Here is a 21,518-nt window from a genome sequence, read left to right as displayed (position 1 = left end):
GGCAAGGGTCAGAGAAGCTTAATATGAAGAAGGCCGGTGAGCTGCACATAAGAGATATAAAGCTGGGGAGGGAGGAGAGAGAGAGCAGAGAAAAATGTGGGTCTCTTTTGGCAATGGTGGAGAACTGGGGGCATTTCCCCTCCATAGGCCAGCAGAACTGTCACTTAGCTCTCAGCAGAGCATCCTCAAACACCTGCCCAGCCGTGGACCTCTCTCCCCGTGAAGGGGTGGATGGGCTTGATAGTGGTGTTCTTCTGCTGCAGAGTGAAAAATTACTTGCTCTCCCCAAAGTTTTTAGATCTTGTTTAATTTCATTTTTACTTTTTAAAGTCTCTACTCCTTCTGTGTCTTACACTGATTTTTATTATTTTAATGGGTGGTTTCTAACAGTATTCTTGGTGTTTCCTTTCTTTTCAAGATTCCTGTTCTTTTGTCTGAATGCAAACTGCAATGAAGCCACTTTATTTTTTACGGAAAGCAAGTATACAGGCACACACAAAATAAAGTCAAGACCCACAGCTGGCCTCCACCCAGCTGCCTGTTCACCTGTCCTCTCTGAGTGGGTGAAAACTCCTGCTTACTGTGCCCTCTTCCTCTTGGAGGTGGTGCAGATTTGAGCAAGGGCAAGTGAATGAGCATTTCACCCCGAGTCCTCTGAAATCTGAGTAGGTGTGTGGCTAACTGCAAGACTGCTCTAGTCTGCCTTTCAGAGCTCTGAACAACATGGGAGCTTCTCTGCACAGAGCGTACATCTGATTTTGGAACAATGCCTATATGCACACAGAACATAGCATCCATGGTCCTCTCCTGGAAGACCACTGTGCCACCTTTGGCAAAGGCAGGGTTTCTCTACATTGAGGAAGTTTTGCAGTGGTGGAACGGCATTCTGGAAAACGTGAACTCCAAACCACATCAGGAGTTAGAAAGGGCTCCCTGGACTCCACCAAAGGGACTGCCTCCTCTTTTGCTGAAGGAGAGAGCAACACAGTGGAAACGCAGCAGCAGAATTTGTTCAACAGGATCAGCAGGCACATCTAAGCCTCTCTTTGAAGAGATTTTGCATTAAAGCATAGCTAATCTGTTTTTTTCTCTTTTTTTTAAAAAAAGACATGACGTGTAAAATGTTCATCTGCACTAAAACAGAGGTCTCTGAACCAGAGCTTTGCAGCTGCTAGCAACCCCATAATCAGCAGTGTAATATCTGCACAGAACTGAAGCATGCCCTCTATGGGCACAACTTCAATGCAATGAGACTGGCTATCTTTATTTATCCTGTTAAATTCCCATTTGCCACGCAGTAACTCATTCGTCTCCTGGTGGTGGAAGGGGATTGCGACAATGGGGTGGGGGGTGGGGGTGAGATGGGGGAAGAGAACCAGAATACTAAAACAAAAGGACTTCATTACAGGCCGGTAACACTGACAACAGCCAGACAGCCAGTTATGAAACACGAGCAGAACCACAGAGGCAATTAATTTTTTATACAGCTGGTAATGCGCTTCCGAAGGTTTGGCTCTAAAAATAATTCATTCCTGACGCTTCAACTCCTTTTCGGAGCGGCTGTATCTGCTCTTCCAAAACCAGGTCTCCACGCAAAAGCACTCGGTGATGGGTTTTCTTTCGAGAAAACGCCCACAGAGAACAACGGTTCGGTCTGGTGGGGGGGGTGGAGAGAGAGAGAGAGAGAGAGAGAGAGAGAGAGAGAGGAGGAGATAGAAAAGAGAGCGTCCTCCGGCAAGTCCTTTGAAAATGCACTGTTTGGTTTTAAAGGCCACTGCACACCATCAGCAGTGCCACAAAGCAAAAGGGAGTTCTTAAGTGTCCCTTTATTTTGCCCCCAGGACGTTCTGAGCAATGTTCACAGCACAGAGAGGCCTCAAGAACACACTCGCCACCCTCCCTCCCTCTCGTTTATGCCAGAGCAGAGCCATGCCTCAACTGGTGTGGATCAAAGCAGCACCTTTTTCTCAAGGCCAGTGCAGAGCGGAGGGCAGAATGCTAGCCTTGGACCCGAAGACACCCAGCTGCCTTCAGAGCAGTTACGATTCCTTGGCTTCACCCAACCTTGCAGGATTCATTGGGAGGAGAGAACGAGAAGAACAATGAAGCAACTTGCACGCCAAAAGGAAGCAAGAACAAATTGTCATAGCAAGTCCTTGCATATCCATCCACAAATGAAATTGCATCTCAGACCAAATAAGAATAATTACACTGTGGCTTCTGAATATTCAAACGCCTTCCGGTATAATTAATTCATTAATTATTCCCCAGAAAATTAATAAACCCACATCACCTAGGGCTTTCTCGCAAGGAAGCTGTACCCCGCCTCCTGACGCAGCCAGCCCGGTGACAGAAGAGTGATGGCCCTAAGGCCCAAGCTCCCCCAGGACTTCTTAGGAAGCGCAATAGAGAGCATGCTTTCAAACACTGGCAGCACCAGGCTCTCCTCTAAATCAACCCAAGCTTCCTTTAATATGCTGATTTTTATTGTAAAATGAGACTCACCCTAGAGACTAAATGTTTGCAAAATAGTCCGTCCTCTCTCTTGTTAACAGGGAGGGGTGTTCTGGGCTGGGATCATGGTGCATGAAGACAGGGGTTCAGTATTTCTATCCTTGCACCATTTTCCCAGTTAAAAAAAACCCCAAGCTACCCACATTATTTGTTTATTTCCCCAGAGGCACCCCCCCGGCAAAGACATTATGAAAACCTGTATTCCCATACATACACCACAATTTATAACAGTATATTATCTACAAAACATGTTTTTTTTTTTTTACGTGATCCACAAGTTAGCATTCTTACAGATCTGGAGTAAAGGAGTTTGGGCTGCAAGGGCAGCCAGAACTGCTAGGGTTAGTGAATGTTATAAATGAAACCAAACGAAGATTTATTTTCTGGAAATAATGACAAGCCAAGAGCTGCTGTCTAAACAGCGAGTGTTTTCAAAAGTGGGGGTGCGGCTACTCTTTTAAACTACCGGTAAGTCACTCATCCAGGGTATTGGTAGGTACTTTAAACCACCGAGGGCACAAATCTGCAAAGATAAAAATGCACATGCTAATTTATATGCATACATTCCTTTGGGCTAATTTGAGACAGTGGGTGGCTGGGGTCTCCCTTGCCACTGTTCTTTGCTTACAGGCAGCTGAGCACTCTGCAGTTTTTGTTTTTTAATTTAAATATTCTTTAAAAACATCGGGGGGAGGGAATGGGGTAAGAGATCCAGAGCCCTGCGCACAAGTCCCAGGGTTCAGGACTTCTGGACCATCCTCTACCAACACTCCAGCCATTTAGCTAGAAACATGGTTTTAGATGAACAGCTTACTGGAGCTGTCTTTAGAGCCTTGGGGTGGGGGTGGGGGGTGATGATACAAATACTGGCTCTGTATACGATCAAAGTACCACAACAATGTTATATGTGGAAATTCAGAAAAGCAAAGTCCCTCAGAAACAGACACACTGCAAAAATTATGGGAACAGGTTGAAATGATTCCACCGGCATCTTTGTTGAAGGATACCATAAATTTCAGAAAAGAACTGGCCCTGCACGATACAATAGATATAGGAAAGAAGTTAGGTTTTTAAAGGAACAGAGGTAGACTATATATTACTACCCAGCATCATCACGTTAGATGTTAAGCTTTCTTGTCCAATAGTAATAATAATAATGTCACACAAAGCAAAACTCTCAGGGCTTGCTCTACAAAAGGAAGTCCTGTGTGCACAAAATGACCTTTAACACCAAACAAAGAATTACAGGCTCAATCCATTAAGAACTCCTGCCACCTATTTCAATAAGAATATGGAAGGTAAAGATTCACACAAAAGTCCTGTACATTTTCATCAGTGTAAATAAGGGCTCAAAGTTAAGTTACTAAACCATCTAGGCCAGATCAGACAAGAGCTTCTACCTTGACCTGACCCCTACAGGGTGTCCGTGCACAAGTGCAGCCACAGCTCAGTGGCAAACCACATGTTTTACATGTGATAAATTTTAGGTATAATCCCCCAAATATGGTAGGGTTACTTTCTGAGACCCTGGAGAGCTGCTGCCAGTCAGAATAGACAATACTGGGCCAGATGAGTCTGATTTGGCATGAGACGGACTTCCATCTTCTAACATTCCTAAAGGTGCACATGTGTACAGTTCAATCTGTGTAGGCCCAGATTCACTCCAAAGTCTGGGCTTAGGCTCATGACATATAATTCTTTGGTTTATGATTGTGTACACTGGATGCGTTTTCTCTGTTAACCCAGTTTGTCCAGACTGCAATCAGTTTTCACGTAGGGCATATTCTAGCTGCAGCTGTTTCCTGAGCCTTATTATGGGATAGAGGAGCTGTCCTTGCTCTACCAGTCAGTCTAGAAAGCGAGTTTGCCTCCTCCTGCTGGTGAGGAGGCAAAAGACTGGCAGGAAGCTGACTAATCTAACCAGTGTTAGGTGCTGCCCCATATTTTAGGAATGCCCTTCAGCATCATCCAGCAAATGCCCCTAACCACTGGTTCCCTGGTTAAAAAATTCTCCCAACACTCAAATCAAAGCTTTGAAACCATGGAGTGCAGATTGCTGAATACTAAGAACCAACTCTTTTACATTGCTACACTACTACTTTTAGCTATAGATGTAAGCAGAATTTACAGGAATAAACAGAGTAGCCTAAAAAGCCTTTTATAAACTATTGGTATGATAATGAAAAGAGAAAAAGAAAAGAAAAAGGAGAGCCTGGAAATCAGAATGCTAGGAATAAAAGCCAAACACACACAGAGGGAGGAAAAATCTTGCTTTATAATTATAGACAACCATGTAATAGAATCAGTCCTCATTACTCGCAATACATTTCCCAATCATATCAGTTTTTGAGCTTGAAGAGCAAGCTCAGAGGAAGCACATGGCTGATGGTTGAAGCATACATTTGGTGTGCATCCTTTCCGACAAAGTTTCCAGTCTGCCTTATATTTGCCCAGGCTTTTCCTGACCCATAAAATTGGACCATGTTTTATGTGTTTGAATATGCTTTATTCCTCTTTTATATGCTTTTCTGGTGTTTTTTTATATTGCTGTCCCATTTGTTTTAGGTTGTGTTTTTATTTTAATCACATATCATTTGGGGTTTTTTTTTAAAGACAGTACACCACTTAGAAGTTTTTGAAATATTTTGTTGTATATAAATGCTTTTAAAAATAAATAAAACAAATAAGAGGCAACATGACCAAGCAAGCGGGCCATCCATATCCAACATAGGTTTCAGGAACAGCCTGGTCTTGAAACAACGGAATGTGAGCAAACACTCCAGTGGCAGTAGAGCTAGTGATCTGGTTGAGTCCTGGTCTCACCATGGGATGGTAAGATGAAGACACGATTGTTCCTAAGGGTCCTCTCCAATGCTGCAGGGTCCATAGTGCCCTTTAGTTTACCAAGGAGTTGTAGATGATGAAGGGGCAGCACTTTGGCACCCGCATTGCATCTTCAATGAGCCATCCGGGGGGTGTGTGTATTCCAGGTGGTTCAGAAGCTAATCATACCCGAAGTGGGCCTTGGCCCACCGGGTAACATGCTGTGCACTGTTTGCATGGCACTTTGATGATAAAGTCACTCAGCTCTGTAGCACCTTGGACACAGCAGTATCTAGCTGTTGTATCTAGCGCAGCACCTCCCATACCAGACCCAGAATTTTGAGATGTGATGGGCTGCCTGCCTGCTCTCATGTACACAATGGCCTAGACATTTGCCAAGTGTGTGATATTTGGCTACACATGAGAACATACTCAGTACCTGCAACACACCTGTGGAATGTATTCCCATCACAGATTCTACTGCCACCAAACCTGATGTGTTTTTAGAACCATTTAAGAACCCATTTATTCACCCAGGCCTTGGGCTGAACTGGCTGTGGAGTTGAGCAGTCTCCCCTTTCTGACTTGTCAAACAACTTTATGCAACGATGAATTTGTTAGTTTTATGTAACTGGCTTTATGGTGTATCTATTTTTTGTATTGTAACCCGCCCTGGGGTTATTTTGTAATAATGAGTGGGCTATAAATTCTCTGAATCAGGTTATCTTCAACCTTTTCACACCAAGGACCCACTCTTAACCCAAACATGTCTTTGGGGACCCATTTCTTATTTTTTTTACCCATTTATTTGTATGGTTATAGGGCTCTTGTTGCAACCCACCTTGGATCAGGCTGCAGCCCACTAGGGGGTCCTGATCCAGCAGCTGAAGACAAGTGCTCTAAACAAATAAACAGTTAATCCCAGATCGTTCCCTGAAATGCTAGCCAGTAAAGCTCACTTACGATTTCTTCCCATTAGAAAGTATTGCAGTGTATTGATTGGTGAAATACTTCTCAAATACACAGCCAACTGACAGGCAAAGGAGAAAATGCCCGCCAGGACATGAAACTCCAGACATCATTTGCTTTTCATAACAGGACAATAAGTCTGCATACCTGGAACATCAATTAATCTCTTGTAGACATTCAAGAATGCTGCCTCGGCTTCTTTGCTTCTTTTGCCCAAAGCATCAATCTGGAAAATAAAAGGGGGAGAAGAAAGGATCTTCAGATCAGTTATAGAGGAAGAAAATACAACCACTTACACAAGCAAGGGTAAATTTATGACTTCATAAACATTTCTGGGGATGCCAGTTCATGTCTCCTTTAAAGCTAGAAGGTCAGAGCTCCACATGAGAACAGCAGGATTGGAAAAACATTTCCAGTTCCTTAGTGTGGGCATCAGGTTTTATTTTTTACTACCAGCCTTTTATAGCCAGCTCTGGTTCCTGCAAAGAGGAGGGTAGAGTGAGGAGGCAGCAAGAAGAGGCAGCAAGGAACAGGCATTCCTAGTACCTCAGACTGTCCAGCAAGCCTGACTCATAGACACTCTGCAGAGTGGCCTGTGGCTGCTGTGACTTGCTTGGCTGGTCCTCCTATAGTTCCTCCTCCTTGGCCAGAGCAATGCACTGACATCTCATTGTGTCAACAATCCTAGACCCACTGGGGACTAAAGTCCTGACATTTGCAGACTGAATGCACTTCTTAGATTTAGAGGTGCAGGCAAACCGTCGTTATTGTGGCCATTCCTTTTTGGGGCATATTTTTTATTCATTTTCAAGAATAATATCTAGGTACAGAATAAAAAAATATCTTCAGTAGTACATATGTTTGTCATTTTTAAGCCAGCAACAGTTATGGCAGAGGTTGAGGAATGCCATGCATCAAGGAACGATAGAACAAATAACTATTCTGCGCGCGCACATCCGTTGCTATAGATATCCTATGTGCGAATTTTGTTGTTGCTAATGAATCTCCCCTCTGGCATAAACTACTAGGTAGTCTTAAGCAAGCTACTCTCTCTCTCTTTCTCAATCTCAACTCTCCCATATGTAATATGGGTATAATACTGACCTCGCTTACAGGACTTTTGTTCACACCACAGCATGATAATGAATGTGAAGAGCTTTCAACACATGAAGATGCTATACAATGCTAAGAATTATTTATTAATAATAATTCTATTGGCGGCAATAGTATCAGCACCATTGCTATCATAATCATTGTTTCCTTCTATATTTGGGGAGATGGGCTACCTTGATGCCTCCTGCTTTTTCCAAAGAAGCCACAGCAAAGTGGTTGGCACAGAAGCATTTTGTAATTTCAACATTTATTCTCTCATTAACAGAGAAAGCACATCTGGTTAAAAGGTGTCAGCAAGCACAGAAACCATGCAATGTACCAGTTTAAGGGTTTATTTCACTTTGCTCTAGAATTCTAAGAGACGTCAATTTTACTCTGTTTACAGTCTCATTTATCATGACTTGCAGTGGCTTGACAGGAAATAAGGCTATTTGCAATATACTATCCAGGTTGGGTAATTCCTCTCAAAAATTGCTTTGCACATGAGACTGGTGGTGGATCAGTATGTAGGAAAAAGCAGAGCACCCTAGTCCAAAATATCCCACAGACCTAATTGCTTCCTAGGCCTCTCTGCTGACCATCTTCTCAATCTCATCCAACCCAGGTTGGTCTCCTAGCTTTAGGCCTTATCTCAAGTCATCTCAAACCCTCCCCATGTCCCTGGCCCCTTCATCCTTTCTCAGGTTCAACTTCTTGTGCTCTGTGAACCAGAAGACCTTTAGAGACTGATGTGCTTTGTGTATATCCATGTCTTAACATTGCCCTCACCGCACATGCTGCCTATTCTGGGTCTGGCAGACACAATGACACAGCTTCCTTCCCGGCAAACTGGGACCTTAGGGTGAAGAGTGGGCAACCGATTGATTGATTGATTGACCGATTAAAGCAGCAACTGCAAGCAGTTGTGAAACTGCCCTGTAGCACCCCATGAAGCTCCAAGCGGTCACTTTGCCCATCTTTTCCAACCTGCACCACCCTGCACAATCGAGCAAGCAAACCCAGCAAGCAATTTGGGAGCTGTGGCCCAAGAAGCGCGATTAATAGAGAGCAGTGACACAGCTGTTGCTTCAGAACCAGGCCTGCCTCTCAACCAAGCCATTAACATGTCAGCTTAGGAAGCGATACATCCTAACAGCCCCATGATAAACAATGCATGCTCTAAACCATTATGTAGCACTTACTGGACAGGTACAATATCGGCTGCGCCAGGATCAATAAATGCACCTTTTTGCTTTTAATGCCAACAGCGAAACCTACATCATGAACTAATAGGCTGCAGCGTGTGCTTTATTTATCTCAGCAAAAAGGAAAAAGACAGCAACTTTCTACCAAATCGTCTTCTCTGGATTGAAAATTAACACACAAAAGAGTATAGCTAATTTCCAGGCAGTTTTAAAAACTGGGAATGCAAGCTATAAGTTGGCTGCCACTACAGAGAAGGTCGTATCCTGCATACCCACCAAATGAACTACAGATGGCACTGGCAACTGAGCAGGTCCTCCCCTAATTACAAAAAAGAGGGTAGGCTGGGAGGGTCATTTAAGTATCCTGATCCTAAACCATTTAGGGTTTGGAAATACAACAGAGTCCAGTGAAACTGGCATAAAAATGGAGCCATGTGGTCCCAAACCTGAGCCTAATCTTTCAATTTGTCTATTTGCAAGGCACCTGACTAAAGAGTTCCAGTCTTCTCAAAGACTTAACCATTTGCAAGCTTAAAGCAGGAGTTTTAAAGGAGATCCATGTTATTTTTTCTTTTATTTTTTTCATTTTAAGGATTTGCTTTTTGCTGTCATCACTGCCACTTCGCAAGATTCTGGAAGCCCCCCCCCCCAATTCAGTACCTAGGGTCTACAAGGTAGGCACATGCCTACTGCTGCCAGAACAACCTACCACGTGTCTACACCATTTATCAAATGCTATGTTTCAGAGGGGAGCCAGTTGGCTGAGGCAGGACGCCTCCTCTCTGGTACGGAAAGGAGAAACGTGCCATTCTTCCACCTCTAGGACAGCCAAGCCTCTTTGGCACTCCATCACCAAACTTCAAGGTTTTCACACTTGCTGACTCTACCGCCACTGCCCAGCTTCGCCCTCCTTTCAGGATATGAGTAACTCCTGTCAGTTTCACCTCAGAGTTGCTCACCGCCTTCAAAGGGGAATCACATGGCCCACAATGATTTGGTTGGCATGGCACGAGGTACCCATGTCACTGGCTCACAGCCGCTGCTGGCTTGAGTGAAACAGCTCCTTGGCTCCGTCCACTCTGGGCAGACCATTCTGCAGTGAAGCTATAGAGGGGCACACTATCCGCCCTTCGTACACAGCACCAGTCAGATACTTTCAAGTGGAAGAACTCCAGGTCAGCTGGGTATTTCCAAGACCTCTCTGCGAAGCCAACAGTCAATTCACAGAGAGGTTTTTGGAGTGGAAGGTGTCGCCCGCAAACTGATTGGGGAAACAGATTAGGCAGCAGTCTTCTGACATGCCCCAAATGCATCAAAACTGCCAGTCAGTGCGCTTGGAAAATCACAAAGGAAACAAGTTCTTTTCAGGACACAGTAACCTGCAATTTGACATTAAGTCTCTTTTAAAAGGGATTGGGGGTGGGAATGAGGGGAAATACTGGCTTTTTTCAACCCTTTCCCCCAAATGAAATCATGTGAACTCTTTATGCATCAATGCCTGACCCCCAAAACCAGGAAAACAAAACAAAACAGAATAAACACTCCATACTCCTTTCCTGAGACGTGGGTGGCGCTGTGGGTTAAACCACAGAGTCTAGGACTTGACGATCGGCGGTTCGAATCCCTGAGATGGGGTGAGCTCCCGTTGCTCAGTCCCTGCTCCTGCCAACCTAGCAGTTCGAAAGCATGTCAAAGTGCAAGTAGATAAATAGGTACCGCTCCAGTGGGAAGGTAAACGGCGTTTCTGTGCACTGCTCTGGTTCGCCAGAAGCGGCTTAGTCATGCTGGCCACATGACCTGGAAGCTGTACGCCGGCTCCCTCGGCCAATAAAGCGAGATGAGCGCCGCAACCCCAGAGTCGGCCACGACTGGACCTAATGGTCAGGGGTCCCTTTACCTTTACTCCTTTCCTACCCCTAAAATCAAAGTTGCACCCATCAAATCTTCTGTAGCCCAAGCCCATCACTACCCCCTCCCCCTCCCCCAAATCTCATCAAGGCACTTTGCTTTTCTCATGCTCCCTTATTCCCCTGTTCTCTTTGTCTCCCTCCTTGGAGCAGAGTCCTTACAACCTACAGCTGATCCAATGCCAGAGACAAGAGGAAGGCTCCTTCCCTGGCCATCCACAACACACAAGTTGCTGCTGCCGCAGGGAGTAAATTAAAGGGTATCAATTATCCTGGAGGACATATTAGATTTGCTCCAGATTGTTTGGGTTTTATCACAATGGCGGAGTAAAACCTTTTAATCAAAAGGCTGCAACTTTCGAAGCCTCAATCAATGAAACAAAAAGCTGTAGATTTCGACACGTGACTTCCACGATCTGGAGCAATTTGTAATAGCTTTGCTCAACGATCGCTTCTGGGAGCGATCTGGTGTGTCCCCCCCCCCCCCCGCCATTACATTGTTTCTGACCGCAACGCTGCATTTATTCGACAGCAAAGCAGCTTTGGGTCTTGAAGAGGTTAACTTCTGGAGCACCTGGCTGCTCGCCAGCCTCTCTCCTCGAAATCGGTGCTAATGCAACAGAACAAGAAGCGCCCAGACTGGCCATGATTAATAGACTGCTGAAGACACTGCTTTCCACAGAACACACACTTTTCATTCCCCTGCTTCCATAGATCATGGACTTATCCTCAAAATATCTGACTGAAATTGAATTTGGCTTCTCTCTCAACCGTTCATTTCCTATGTTATGCAAGGTTATATCCTTTTTCTGCATGAGCAGAACCAAACCAGCTGCAGCTCCTCAGAAGGAAAATGTGGTTCCAATTACAAAAGCTGGCCTGGATATTGAACCACAGTTCAGATGCTGCTCTAATTGAGCCATCATGGAGCAAGTCTAAAGTAAAGAAATTGGATTAATTAGGTTTGCAAAGTTCAACGTAAGGGATCTTGGCAGCGGGATGGGGGCACTAAATAAAGCAGGTAATGCTATGAAAGAAAGCAAGGGAGGTGATGCTTTCACTGGAGTATTTGACATTCAACAAGCTTTTGGGTTGCACAGAACTCTTTTCCAGAAGTAGGTTTTTGATAGGGCATTCATGCCCTATGAATGATGACATTCACCAGGTAATCCAGCATAGTCTGGTTCTAAATGAGTAAATTGTATGATCTGTAACAAGCAGGAAATGGGACTTAAACAAGGGGTTGTGCTCATTAATGCTTGGTAACTGGGACTATGCAAGACTGTGGACTTTCAGAACCTGTAAGGAGGGCCGGAGAGAGGAAGGCAAGAGCACACACTGTTACACCATCTGCTGCTGAAATATTTTGAAACAACAGAGGCTGCTCCTTCTCTGCCTGGCCCCCAGCCCAATTTAACAACGGCTAAATATAAAATTTAGCATATAAAAAAATATAAATATAAAATTTAGTACACACAGCTGCACCCATGAGCACCTATTGTTTTGGTGTGCCTTACTGGCTGATTTGGCACCATGGAACCCAGTTAGTGGGTGCCACCCATTCATGTCCTAACATTTTCACCTTGTGCCTCCACATTAAAAATGACTGAATGGGTTTACCTTTAAAATCCCCTTGCCTTATCAAATGAGAACTCAAGAATGGCCGGCACAGAAAATGCACAGCTGGCCACGTTATTTCAGAATATCTGCCCTCCAGCAGGCTCCGGATTAGGAACTCCTCTGTTGCTCTTGGACAGCCCTGCTATGCCACATGAAAAGAATATGGATGACCTCAGGAAATCCTTACCCAGTCTTAAAAATAGCTGCCCAGTGACATCACAGAATCAGGTTTAGATGCTCCCTTTTCTAATATTCACATTTCTTTCTCTGTCTCAGAACAGTCAGTCTAGCCCAGGAAGCTTCAAAAAGCAGCAGTCATCAGCTTATATAAAGGGCCAATCCCACCGGAAACCTTTCTGAATTGTGTTCCGACTGCGTTCCTTTTGAACTGTGAAATTCAATCGTATGCATGGAGAGTTGAGCTTCCCTCTTATTTGTTTTCAGAAATTGGTGGAAGTATAGATCTTGATATTAAAAAGAGGCTAACCGTAGTGAACTGTGCAGGGATAAAATTCAACGATAGCCCTCTAGCCAAGCTGGTGGTTAGAGTGTGCAACTAGGATGTCATGAATTCAAACCGCTACGCAGCCATGAAGTTCACTAGGTGAATATAAGAAGAGCTGGGTTGAAATCAGACCTTAGGCCCAGTTGGTCCAGATTTCTCACTCCCTCACCTGCCAATCCCATGCCTCTGGGAAGACCACGTGGAAGACATGAGTGTAATAGCCCCCTCCTGCCCTTGCCACCTAGTGATTGGTAGCATATACTGTATTTTTTGCTCTATAAGACTCACGTTTTCCCACCTAAAAAGTAAGGGGAAATGTGTGTGCATCTTATGGAGTGAATGCAGACTGCGCAGCTATCCCAGCAGCCAGAACAGCAAGAGGGATTGCTGCTTTCACTGCGCAGCGATCCCTCTTGCTGTTCTGGCTTCTGAGATTCAGAATATATATTTTTTCTTGTTTTCCTCCTCCAAAAACTTGGTGCGTCCTATAGAGCAAAAAATACGGTAGTCAATACAACTTGTGGGAATTGTTCCAAGGTTAGCCTACCTTACAGGGCTGTTGTGAGGCTAACATGGGGGTGGGGAACATGATGCTCTGCGCTCCTCGGAGGAACAGTAGGATTACTTAAAGCATGCAAGCAAACCAATCAATCAACCAACCAACCAACCAACCAACCAATAAATAGACAACAACAATAACATGCAGTCAGGGTGTTTCAATTGAGCTCTTCTTCAAGGGAAATGGGTGGTAGGTGTGCCATATTTGTAAAGAGTTCCACAATTTTCTAAATGTCTCCTCAGTGAAAACATGTGATGCTTGTCTCCCTGTCTTAACTCTAAACTTAAAGAGAGAAGAATACACCAAATATTGTGCTGCATGAGAGCAGATGCTGCTTATTTACAGGGCATGCCCATGTGATTTTTTGACCCCTTATCCACTTCCTATGAACAGCAGCCCCTAATGTCAAATTATACACTATGGGGCTGGCTCTTGGTATCCACTGCTAGGGGAAGTTGGGATCACTATGTCAGGGAACGGTGTGGACCATCCTGGGTGTAGCTACCATCCCCTTCAAGGAGAAACTAATCAAATCTGCAACTCTGGCTCTTTTAGCAGTACAATTTCAATGAATATTTATGAATGTTTATGAATTTTTTTTTACTGAAAATGTTTTACCATCTCCTCCTGGTTTTGATGCATTTCACTCTTATTGCTGATTTGGTTTAATGACTTGGTGGGGGAGTTATCCCATTATTATTATTATTATTATTATTATTATTATTATTATTAAAAGCAGTATGCTAGTTTGGGAAATATAAACTTGAAAAGCAGTCTTGAAATAGAAGTAAATTAATGAGTTATGAATCAACAGCTCTGATTCCTCCCACCAGCAACATCCGGGCTCTGGGACAAACTACTCCCACCCCATTGCGGCCTTCCAATGAGAAAAAAGGTTGCCCACTTCTGATTGTGTGTTTCAATCACTTCTTTAGAGTGCTATTTTAACAGATACAAAGAAAAAAATACGATTGCGCTCAAAGGTAATCCTCATTAATGTAATACAAATTAAATCATGCTCTCATAAGAGGGAATCCCAGTCTTTAAAGGCAGCATACACCACCTTGAAATAAAGGACATGAGAATAAAAAGCACAAACACTTACCTCGCCCTGGAAACTTTTCAGTAGTGGAGCTACCTGTTTGCGCAGGTCCTGGAAGATAAAAGCAAACACACACCCATTAGGAATCAGATCACTAAAAAAGCAGCAAAAAATGCAACTGTTTGAATGCATTTGATGTAATTCCATCAGTTAGTCTTGCAGCACTTCTACCAATTTTATCATATTAGCTGAAGGCTGATTACATTTTTAATCGAAACACTGCTACGAGCAAGGAGTTCAGCAGAAATCCATTTTTAACTGGCTTATGATTCCAGCCTGATACACAATTACGGTTGTCCCAAGGGAGGAGAATTAGTTAACAAAAGCCTGTAGTAATGTTGGATAATCAGTGAACTCCTTCAGTCTAACAACTCAACTGAAACAGTGCAATGAATGACTAATGGGATGTAAAACATGTGTAGCCACATGGAAAGGGATCAAGCTAGACCCCCGTTTGAAGCACAGCCTCCTCCTGACGAGCCAGGAATTGGGCATCATTTATTTAGATTTACAGCCTTGCCTGCTCCATGGGATTTACACAGCCCTGCTTAAGGAGAGGGAGCACACGTCATTTAGCAACCCACTTGCCTCTCTCCAAAATCCCCACCTCCAAGAGGAGACAGGCCTTCATTGAGCTTTGCGCAAGGCCTTCTAATGCCCAGCCCCCAAAGTTGACACTCTCGTAATTGTAATTAAGAGAATCTACGATAGAAAATCCTCAAGGCAGAGAACAAAGAAACAAAGCAAAACACAAATAAAATCACCAAAAAGAATGGTGGGCAAAGAGATCAGATTGCAGCCAATAATAATAATAATAATAATAATAATAATAATAATAATAATAATAAATGATTAGGTGCCTTAAACTCTGACACCTTGAATGCATTGTGTGCAGAAGCCAGGGGTGTAAATTACAGAGATGAAGAACATTAAAATAAAAAAGGAACATCAGAACATGAGCCGGGCCAGTGTTTCAAGGGCCCAGATCCTGAATAATTTAGCTGATCTCACTGGGCAGCTGGTTCCATTATCTGGAGAGCAACACAAAGAATGCCCCAACCACAGTGGCCAGCAGCCCAGCCAATGCTGGAACCATCAATAGGTTCTTTAAACTGGAGCTCAATGAGATATTACCCATGGAGCCCTGGGGCTGAGCATGTGAAGTTCTTGACTAAGCCTGCCCCCTACTGGAGGTTGGTGTGAGGATCCGAGACAGGCTGGAGGTTTCATCCCATAGACACCAGGCCTGGTCAAATTATATTATTCAGCTATTGAAATATGTTCAGCTTGACTTTCTGCCCCAAGGCAGCTCGCAACAATAATTAAAAATGCAATAATAAAACAACAATATAAGTTTAATTATACATATAGACCCATGTCCCAGGGAAACAGGCTGCCCACATTATTCAGCATCCATGTAGCCATTTTCCAGGTCACTTGTGCCTAGGAAGAATTGCCTTTGGGTGACCAGGCAAAGACTCCCATTTTGTCTTGGAAGAGACGACCTCTCCCTTCTCCTCCTATCAATGACCAACAGGGGCACATGTGGATAGCACAAAAGGACTATTGTCCTCATGCCTCACTTGAGGGCTTCTCCAAGAGTCTACCTGGCCACTGTTGAGAAGGCCAATGCCTTTAAGTTCTGCTTATGGGCTTCCCAGAGGAGATAACTGGTTGGCTGGAGTAAATGGGCTCTTAGTTTGGTTGGGGGGGGGGTGTCTTCTTGTGTCCCCTTGAAAGAATTTCTGGGCAAGACTGAGCCCTAAATCTCACTGAAAACATACTACTTTTACCTCCCTCCCCATGTCCCTTTGTCTCCCAGGAGCAAATGGGAGGCTCCAACACTTCCCATTGTGGAAATGATGCACTGCTGGGGGCTTCGCTGGTAGTGGGAAGTTGCAGGGGAGGGGAAATGGGTGCAGAAGAGAGAATAGGTGGGGAAAACCCCTCATGCACATAATTGTTGGTTCTCTCTGCTGCTGACCTAAAATATTCTTCTAGATTTATTGTTGGCTGTTTTTGAAAATTCTTTATCCAACCATATCCCTCAATTTTATACCACTGTCAGCTGCAATTTCCCCTTTCTTTCGACTAAACTGGACAAACCAAAAAGGAAGGAAGCCGCAAGGCGTGATGCATGAGAAATCTGTAATGTTGGGAGAACAATGAAGGCTGTCTGATGATTTGGGTCGCAATCAAAAACTGGAGGAGGAGGAGAAGCCAAGGCCAGCCTTCTGTAGCAAGTCACTAATCACACATTAGAGCTCTGAAAGTCTATGTGGCACTGAACACTTGAACAAACAAGTATTTGTTAACACAAACGACTGAAACGTTCCAAGCACTTCTTCGCAAATTAAACTGGTAACATCGTTCCTCAAAAATATCTCTAGCTGCTTGCCACAAGAAAGCAATGAACCATCATGGTCTAAAAAAGAAGAAGGCTTGCTTTTTACAGTGGGTTGAAGTCAGTCTCTCTGTCTGTGTGCGTCTCTCTCTCTCTTTTACAAAGCAAATGTTCATACACACACACACATTCCCTTCTCCACCAAAAAAGGAAATTATAATATATGGAGATGTTTGACAGCAGGGCTGAAGAATCTGTGGCCCTCAACATGCTGTTTTACTCCAACTCTCATCAGTCCCAGCCAGCATGCTCAATGGTCAGGGATGACGGCAGCTGGAGTCAATCTTAAGGACCACAAGCTTCCCATCTCAGTTTCTCGATCAAAGGAAATGTGACAACACACAGTTTTTAGAAATTGAGACTATGGCAGGGAGAGAGGAGGAGTTTAACTTTTCCCCACTGCCGTGATCTTGACACTCCCAAAAGCCATCCTTTCAGTTCACAGAAGCACTTAATTCCCCACCACAGAATTGCACAAGTCTGTAAATAAAACATTACACACACACACACACACACACACACACACACACACACACACACACCCTCCACTACTGAGATAATACATGTGCAATCCAGTACTAGCATTTAAAAATCAGGAAATCCTGCTGAAATCCAAACTGAGTGGAAATCAAGGGATATGAGAATAACCAATTTTTTAAAAAATATTAACAGAGGGAATCCAATCATCCTGATTGAAAACCAGTCATCCAAACATGGGAAGCAGTTTTCTACCTAGTCGGATTGTTGGTCCATCTGAGCCAGTGCTGTGCACTCTGACTTGCAGATGTCCTTCGAAAGCTTTCTCAGCCTGCTACCATAATCTTTTAAGATGGAGATGCTACGGACTGAATCTGGGGCGTTCAAGGTTGACACCAAAAGGTGTGTCTTTTAAGTTTTACGTTGCTACAGGCCAGCCTCTGCTGCCAAGCTGAACTTGTGACTGCAGGCAGGCAAATGTTCAATGTAAATAGCTGAGAGGTATCGAAGACAATGGGGAAGCTATAAGAAATAAATGTAAGAAACCAGTCTTCTCCAGCTCCAAAACTCATCAATCAGTACCACTCTGCCTAACCCAGGCTTCCTCAACCTCGGCCCTCCAGATGTTTTTTGGCCTACAACTCCCATGATCCCTAGCTAGCAGGACCAGTGGTCAGGGATGATGGGAACTGTAGTCTCAAAACTTCTGGAGGGCCAAGGTTGAGGAAGCCTAGCCTAACCATTCACCTAGCTTCCACAGGTGACCAGGAATTTCATGCTGATGACCAACCAAGCGGGCCAGTGGAGGAGGAGCAAATGCCTTGGTCATTTCTCAGCCAGCCCACTTGGTAGAAGGCACACTTTTTACTAGCCTGCCAAGAGGTGAATAGCCTGCTCATTCCTTCTAGCTGTCGAGGTCAGTACAGTGGTACCTAGGGTTACAAACACTTCAGGTTACAGACTCTGCTAACCCGGAAGTAGTACCTCAGGTTAAGAACTTTACTTCAGGATGAGAACAGAAATTGTGCGGCGGTGGCACGGCGGGAGGCCCCATTAGCTAAAGTGGTACCTTAGGTTAAGAACAGTTTCAGGTTAAGAATGGGCTTCCGGAATGAATTAAATTCTTAACCAGAGGTACCACTGTATGCATATATTAGGGGCACTGTAGATACAAGACATCCTGTTTGGAAGAGAGGGACTGACAAAATGATACGGTGCCTTGATTCCATACAGCTGATTCTGTTGCAAATTATTCAAAAGCCACCTAACAATATAGATTTTGCACCTTCTGTTTCAATTTCACTATCATGGGTCAGGTGGACAACTTCACCTTTTTGCTTTCTGTCGACAGCTGTGCAGAACCTTTTGATCCCTAAATGATCTTGCCTGCTCTATGGTTGTCCTCCCCCCCCCCCCCAGTATGTGTACAGAGAGAGAGAGTTAGTTTGTCTTCCAGAATTCTCCAGCTATTTGCAGCCCTCATTTGACAAAATGACCCTCCGGGGATCCTACGACCTAGACAGGGTTCTCATCCGTAAAGTATTGTATCTGTAAGCAAAATGAATTTGGAAGGAAGAGGCTCCTGGATTCCCTGACTCTGCCGTGGTTCATTTCTCTCTCTCTCTCTCTGCAAACGTCCTGCACACTGGCTGGAGAGAGTTGGAGTACTGATGAGGAGGGGGGTGGAGAGAAGCAGCCCGGTCACATCAGCGTCAGTGACATCATTAGTTCAGCTGTCGCATCCAATTGTGGAGCCGGCTCATCACGCAGGAGACGCTCCAGTTTTCCGACTGTCTACCCCTTTTGCATTTCCTCCCTTGTTAGGAGACATTTAATAAGGAACTAGCAAGTGACCCTACACTGAAAATTGGCCAAGGCTGAACATTATGATTCCAGATGCTTTCTGACAAGAACTTGAGAGCAACTTATCGAGGAGGGGAGGTATTTTGCTCGCTCAGGCCACATGAAGAGAAGAACCAGCCTTACTGAGCATACACTACCTCTTTCAAACAGAGGGGGACGGACGGCAGGAACACACCATTTCTTGGAGACAAAATGCTTACAAAGGGTGTAAGCCAGAGTTCCCCATAATTCTGATAGCTTGACATAGCAGCACATGTTCCCCAAGGCATTTAAAGCCTGGATGGAGAAGTAAATGTTCACCCACAGAGTGGTCCTTGTGGGTCTCTGCACGAGTCACTCTTTTGGCAGAGGCAGAAAACAACTCAAGCAGAGAGGTGACAGGTACTCCTTCTCAGAGCACATGATTCTGCTGGGTCTTTGCATCAAGATCAATTGAATCAAAGGAGGCTGAATTTATGGAGGTGAGGTCAGAGCAGCTATGGTAGTCACCGAGAGATACAGTGGGCAGCCTCTGCATGGATGGGTATTTTGGACTTTCAGGAATATTTCAAAGTTTGTTTATTCTTGTGATGTGCTTGTCATTCTACCACGGAACGCATAGTTTGCTTATTAGTGGCATAGGTTGTTGAAGAACAGAGATATCCTGCATATAAATTCATAACAAGAATAGAGCAAACCGCCTCCATGTATTGCACCTTAAAAAAAACAAAAAACCCACCCACAGAGACAGCAGCTGACTCCCAGAGAGGGAGGGTGTTAGTTGCCTTGCCAGCCCAATGTAGTGAAAATAAGGGATAGAATTTAAACATAAATGAATACATGGAGCAGACAGATGGGCAGTCATCCTGACCACCCTCCCCCCATGAATATTTCCCTTTTGTATAGCCAACTAAGTGAAATCCCAGCACTCACCACCAAGTATTTAATGGCAACAAGCTCCCATTAATATTAAACCACATGCTAAAACAACCTGGTTGCTCAATAAATACACATTGTTTTGCTGCCCATAAATGGGGCAGGCTTTGTGAAGAGTGTGTCTTGGGAGAACTATATGATCTTCCAGAACATCTATTTGCATATTTACAGGTCAAGAAGAAAGGGAAGAGTAAGAAAAAGCAGCAGGCGGCACTACCCCCAAGGCAGAATGAACCACTGGGCCGTTCATTATGTGCCCGACCAGTCAACGATCAATTCATTTACTGAAATACTTATTTCTACCAATGCGTATATACACTGCCCTCCCCAGAAATCTATTCCATGCTACAGCAAAATAAAATTACACTATTTTTCAATTACATCTCTGTTGCTAGCTATTTCTTCTGGCTTAAAAAAACCCCAAACTTAACTTTTACATTAGCAGAAAAAGAGCACACTGGTGCTTTAAGAATTTTAGGCCACAGATCTTGTGAAAATTCCATTAGCTTTAATTATTTATCAGAAGAAGATTTAGATTACTGTTCCTGACCTATTTTTTCCGGCGCACAGGCCCGCCCAGCAAGGAAATCAAAGAGAATGGCATTTGCAAATAACTTACTGAGGTTGAGCAAGTCTGGTTTTATAAGTATGAATCAAACAAGAAACATGTGTCAAGATGCTATACACTTGCTTCTGGAACAGCTGTATGGTGTTAGTGTTCCAACCTTGTATTTTGACATCAAAACTGCATTGTCAAGTTTGCTCAGACACATCTGGGCACTCCCTCCTTTGTGCTTCCTCCAAAATCTCCAAGTTTTGAGTGTTCAAGTCAAAATGTTTCAGTTTTCTGTGGAGAAACTACCAGGGGTACATTTGCCCACATATGGAGTGAATGTAGTTGAAGAACTATCTGAAGGATGTTTTGTAAAAATCAACAAAACTGTACTACAGTGGACGCTTGGGTTGTGAACGTGATCTGTGCGGGATGCACGTTCGCAACCCACAGCATTCGCAACCCGCGTCTGTGCATGCATGGTTTGCGATTTGGAGCTTCTGCGCATGCGCGACAGCCGAAACCCAGAAGTAACCTGTTCTGGTACTTCCGGGTTTCGGTGATCCATAACCCGAAAAAACGCAACCTGAAGCGGCTGTAACCCGAGGTATGACTGTATATGAGATCCTGATAGTACCTCCAACAGCATATGCCAGGAGTTTCAAATATAATTCAATGGCAATTTTATATATTGAATGTTATAATTTTGGAACATTATGTTGATGAACAAACATGCTTGTGGATGGAAAGTTCATGCAGAAGATATATTTAGGCAGAACTGGACCCTTTTATGTCATGCTGAAATTGAGTGAGACCTACACAACTCAGAAAAAACATGGCTTAGATAGGATTTGAAATTAATGCAGGATGTTGATTTACCTATGCAGATACTTGGGAGAATGGGTAGATTTATTGTTTACTTTCATGTATTTTTTAAAATTAAAAAGTAAGCATCTTGGCTTCCCACCAAACACTCACATACGCAGAACGGGATGGGTGGATCCAAGCAC

The 21,518-nt window shown here is 44.0% G+C and overlaps 1 protein-coding gene across 9 annotated transcripts in view; it reads right to left on the bottom strand.

Moving 5' to 3' along the window:
* CUX1 (cut like homeobox 1) overlaps nt 1–21,518 on the bottom strand; it is a 261,716-nt gene that overhangs the window by 131,743 nt on the left and 108,455 nt on the right. For all 9 annotated transcript variants that reach the window (XM_028707528.2, XM_028707532.2, XM_028707530.2 and 6 more), the window contains exons 3-4: nt 14,300–14,347; nt 6,454–6,532 (exon numbers count right to left, since the gene is read on the bottom strand). In XM_028707528.2, the coding sequence (XP_028563361.2) occupies nt 6,454–6,532; nt 14,300–14,347 (127 nt within the window). The remainder of the gene's footprint in view (nt 1–6,453; nt 6,533–14,299; nt 14,348–21,518) is intronic.

The sequence above is a fragment of the Podarcis muralis genome, chromosome 15 (assembly GCF_964188315.1).
Source record: "Podarcis muralis chromosome 15, rPodMur119.hap1.1, whole genome shotgun sequence".
In the NCBI taxonomy this organism is placed as follows: domain Eukaryota; kingdom Metazoa; phylum Chordata; class Lepidosauria; order Squamata; family Lacertidae; genus Podarcis; species Podarcis muralis.
Note: the sequence above shows the minus strand (reverse complement) of the source record. Positions and strands in the feature narration are given on the sequence as shown.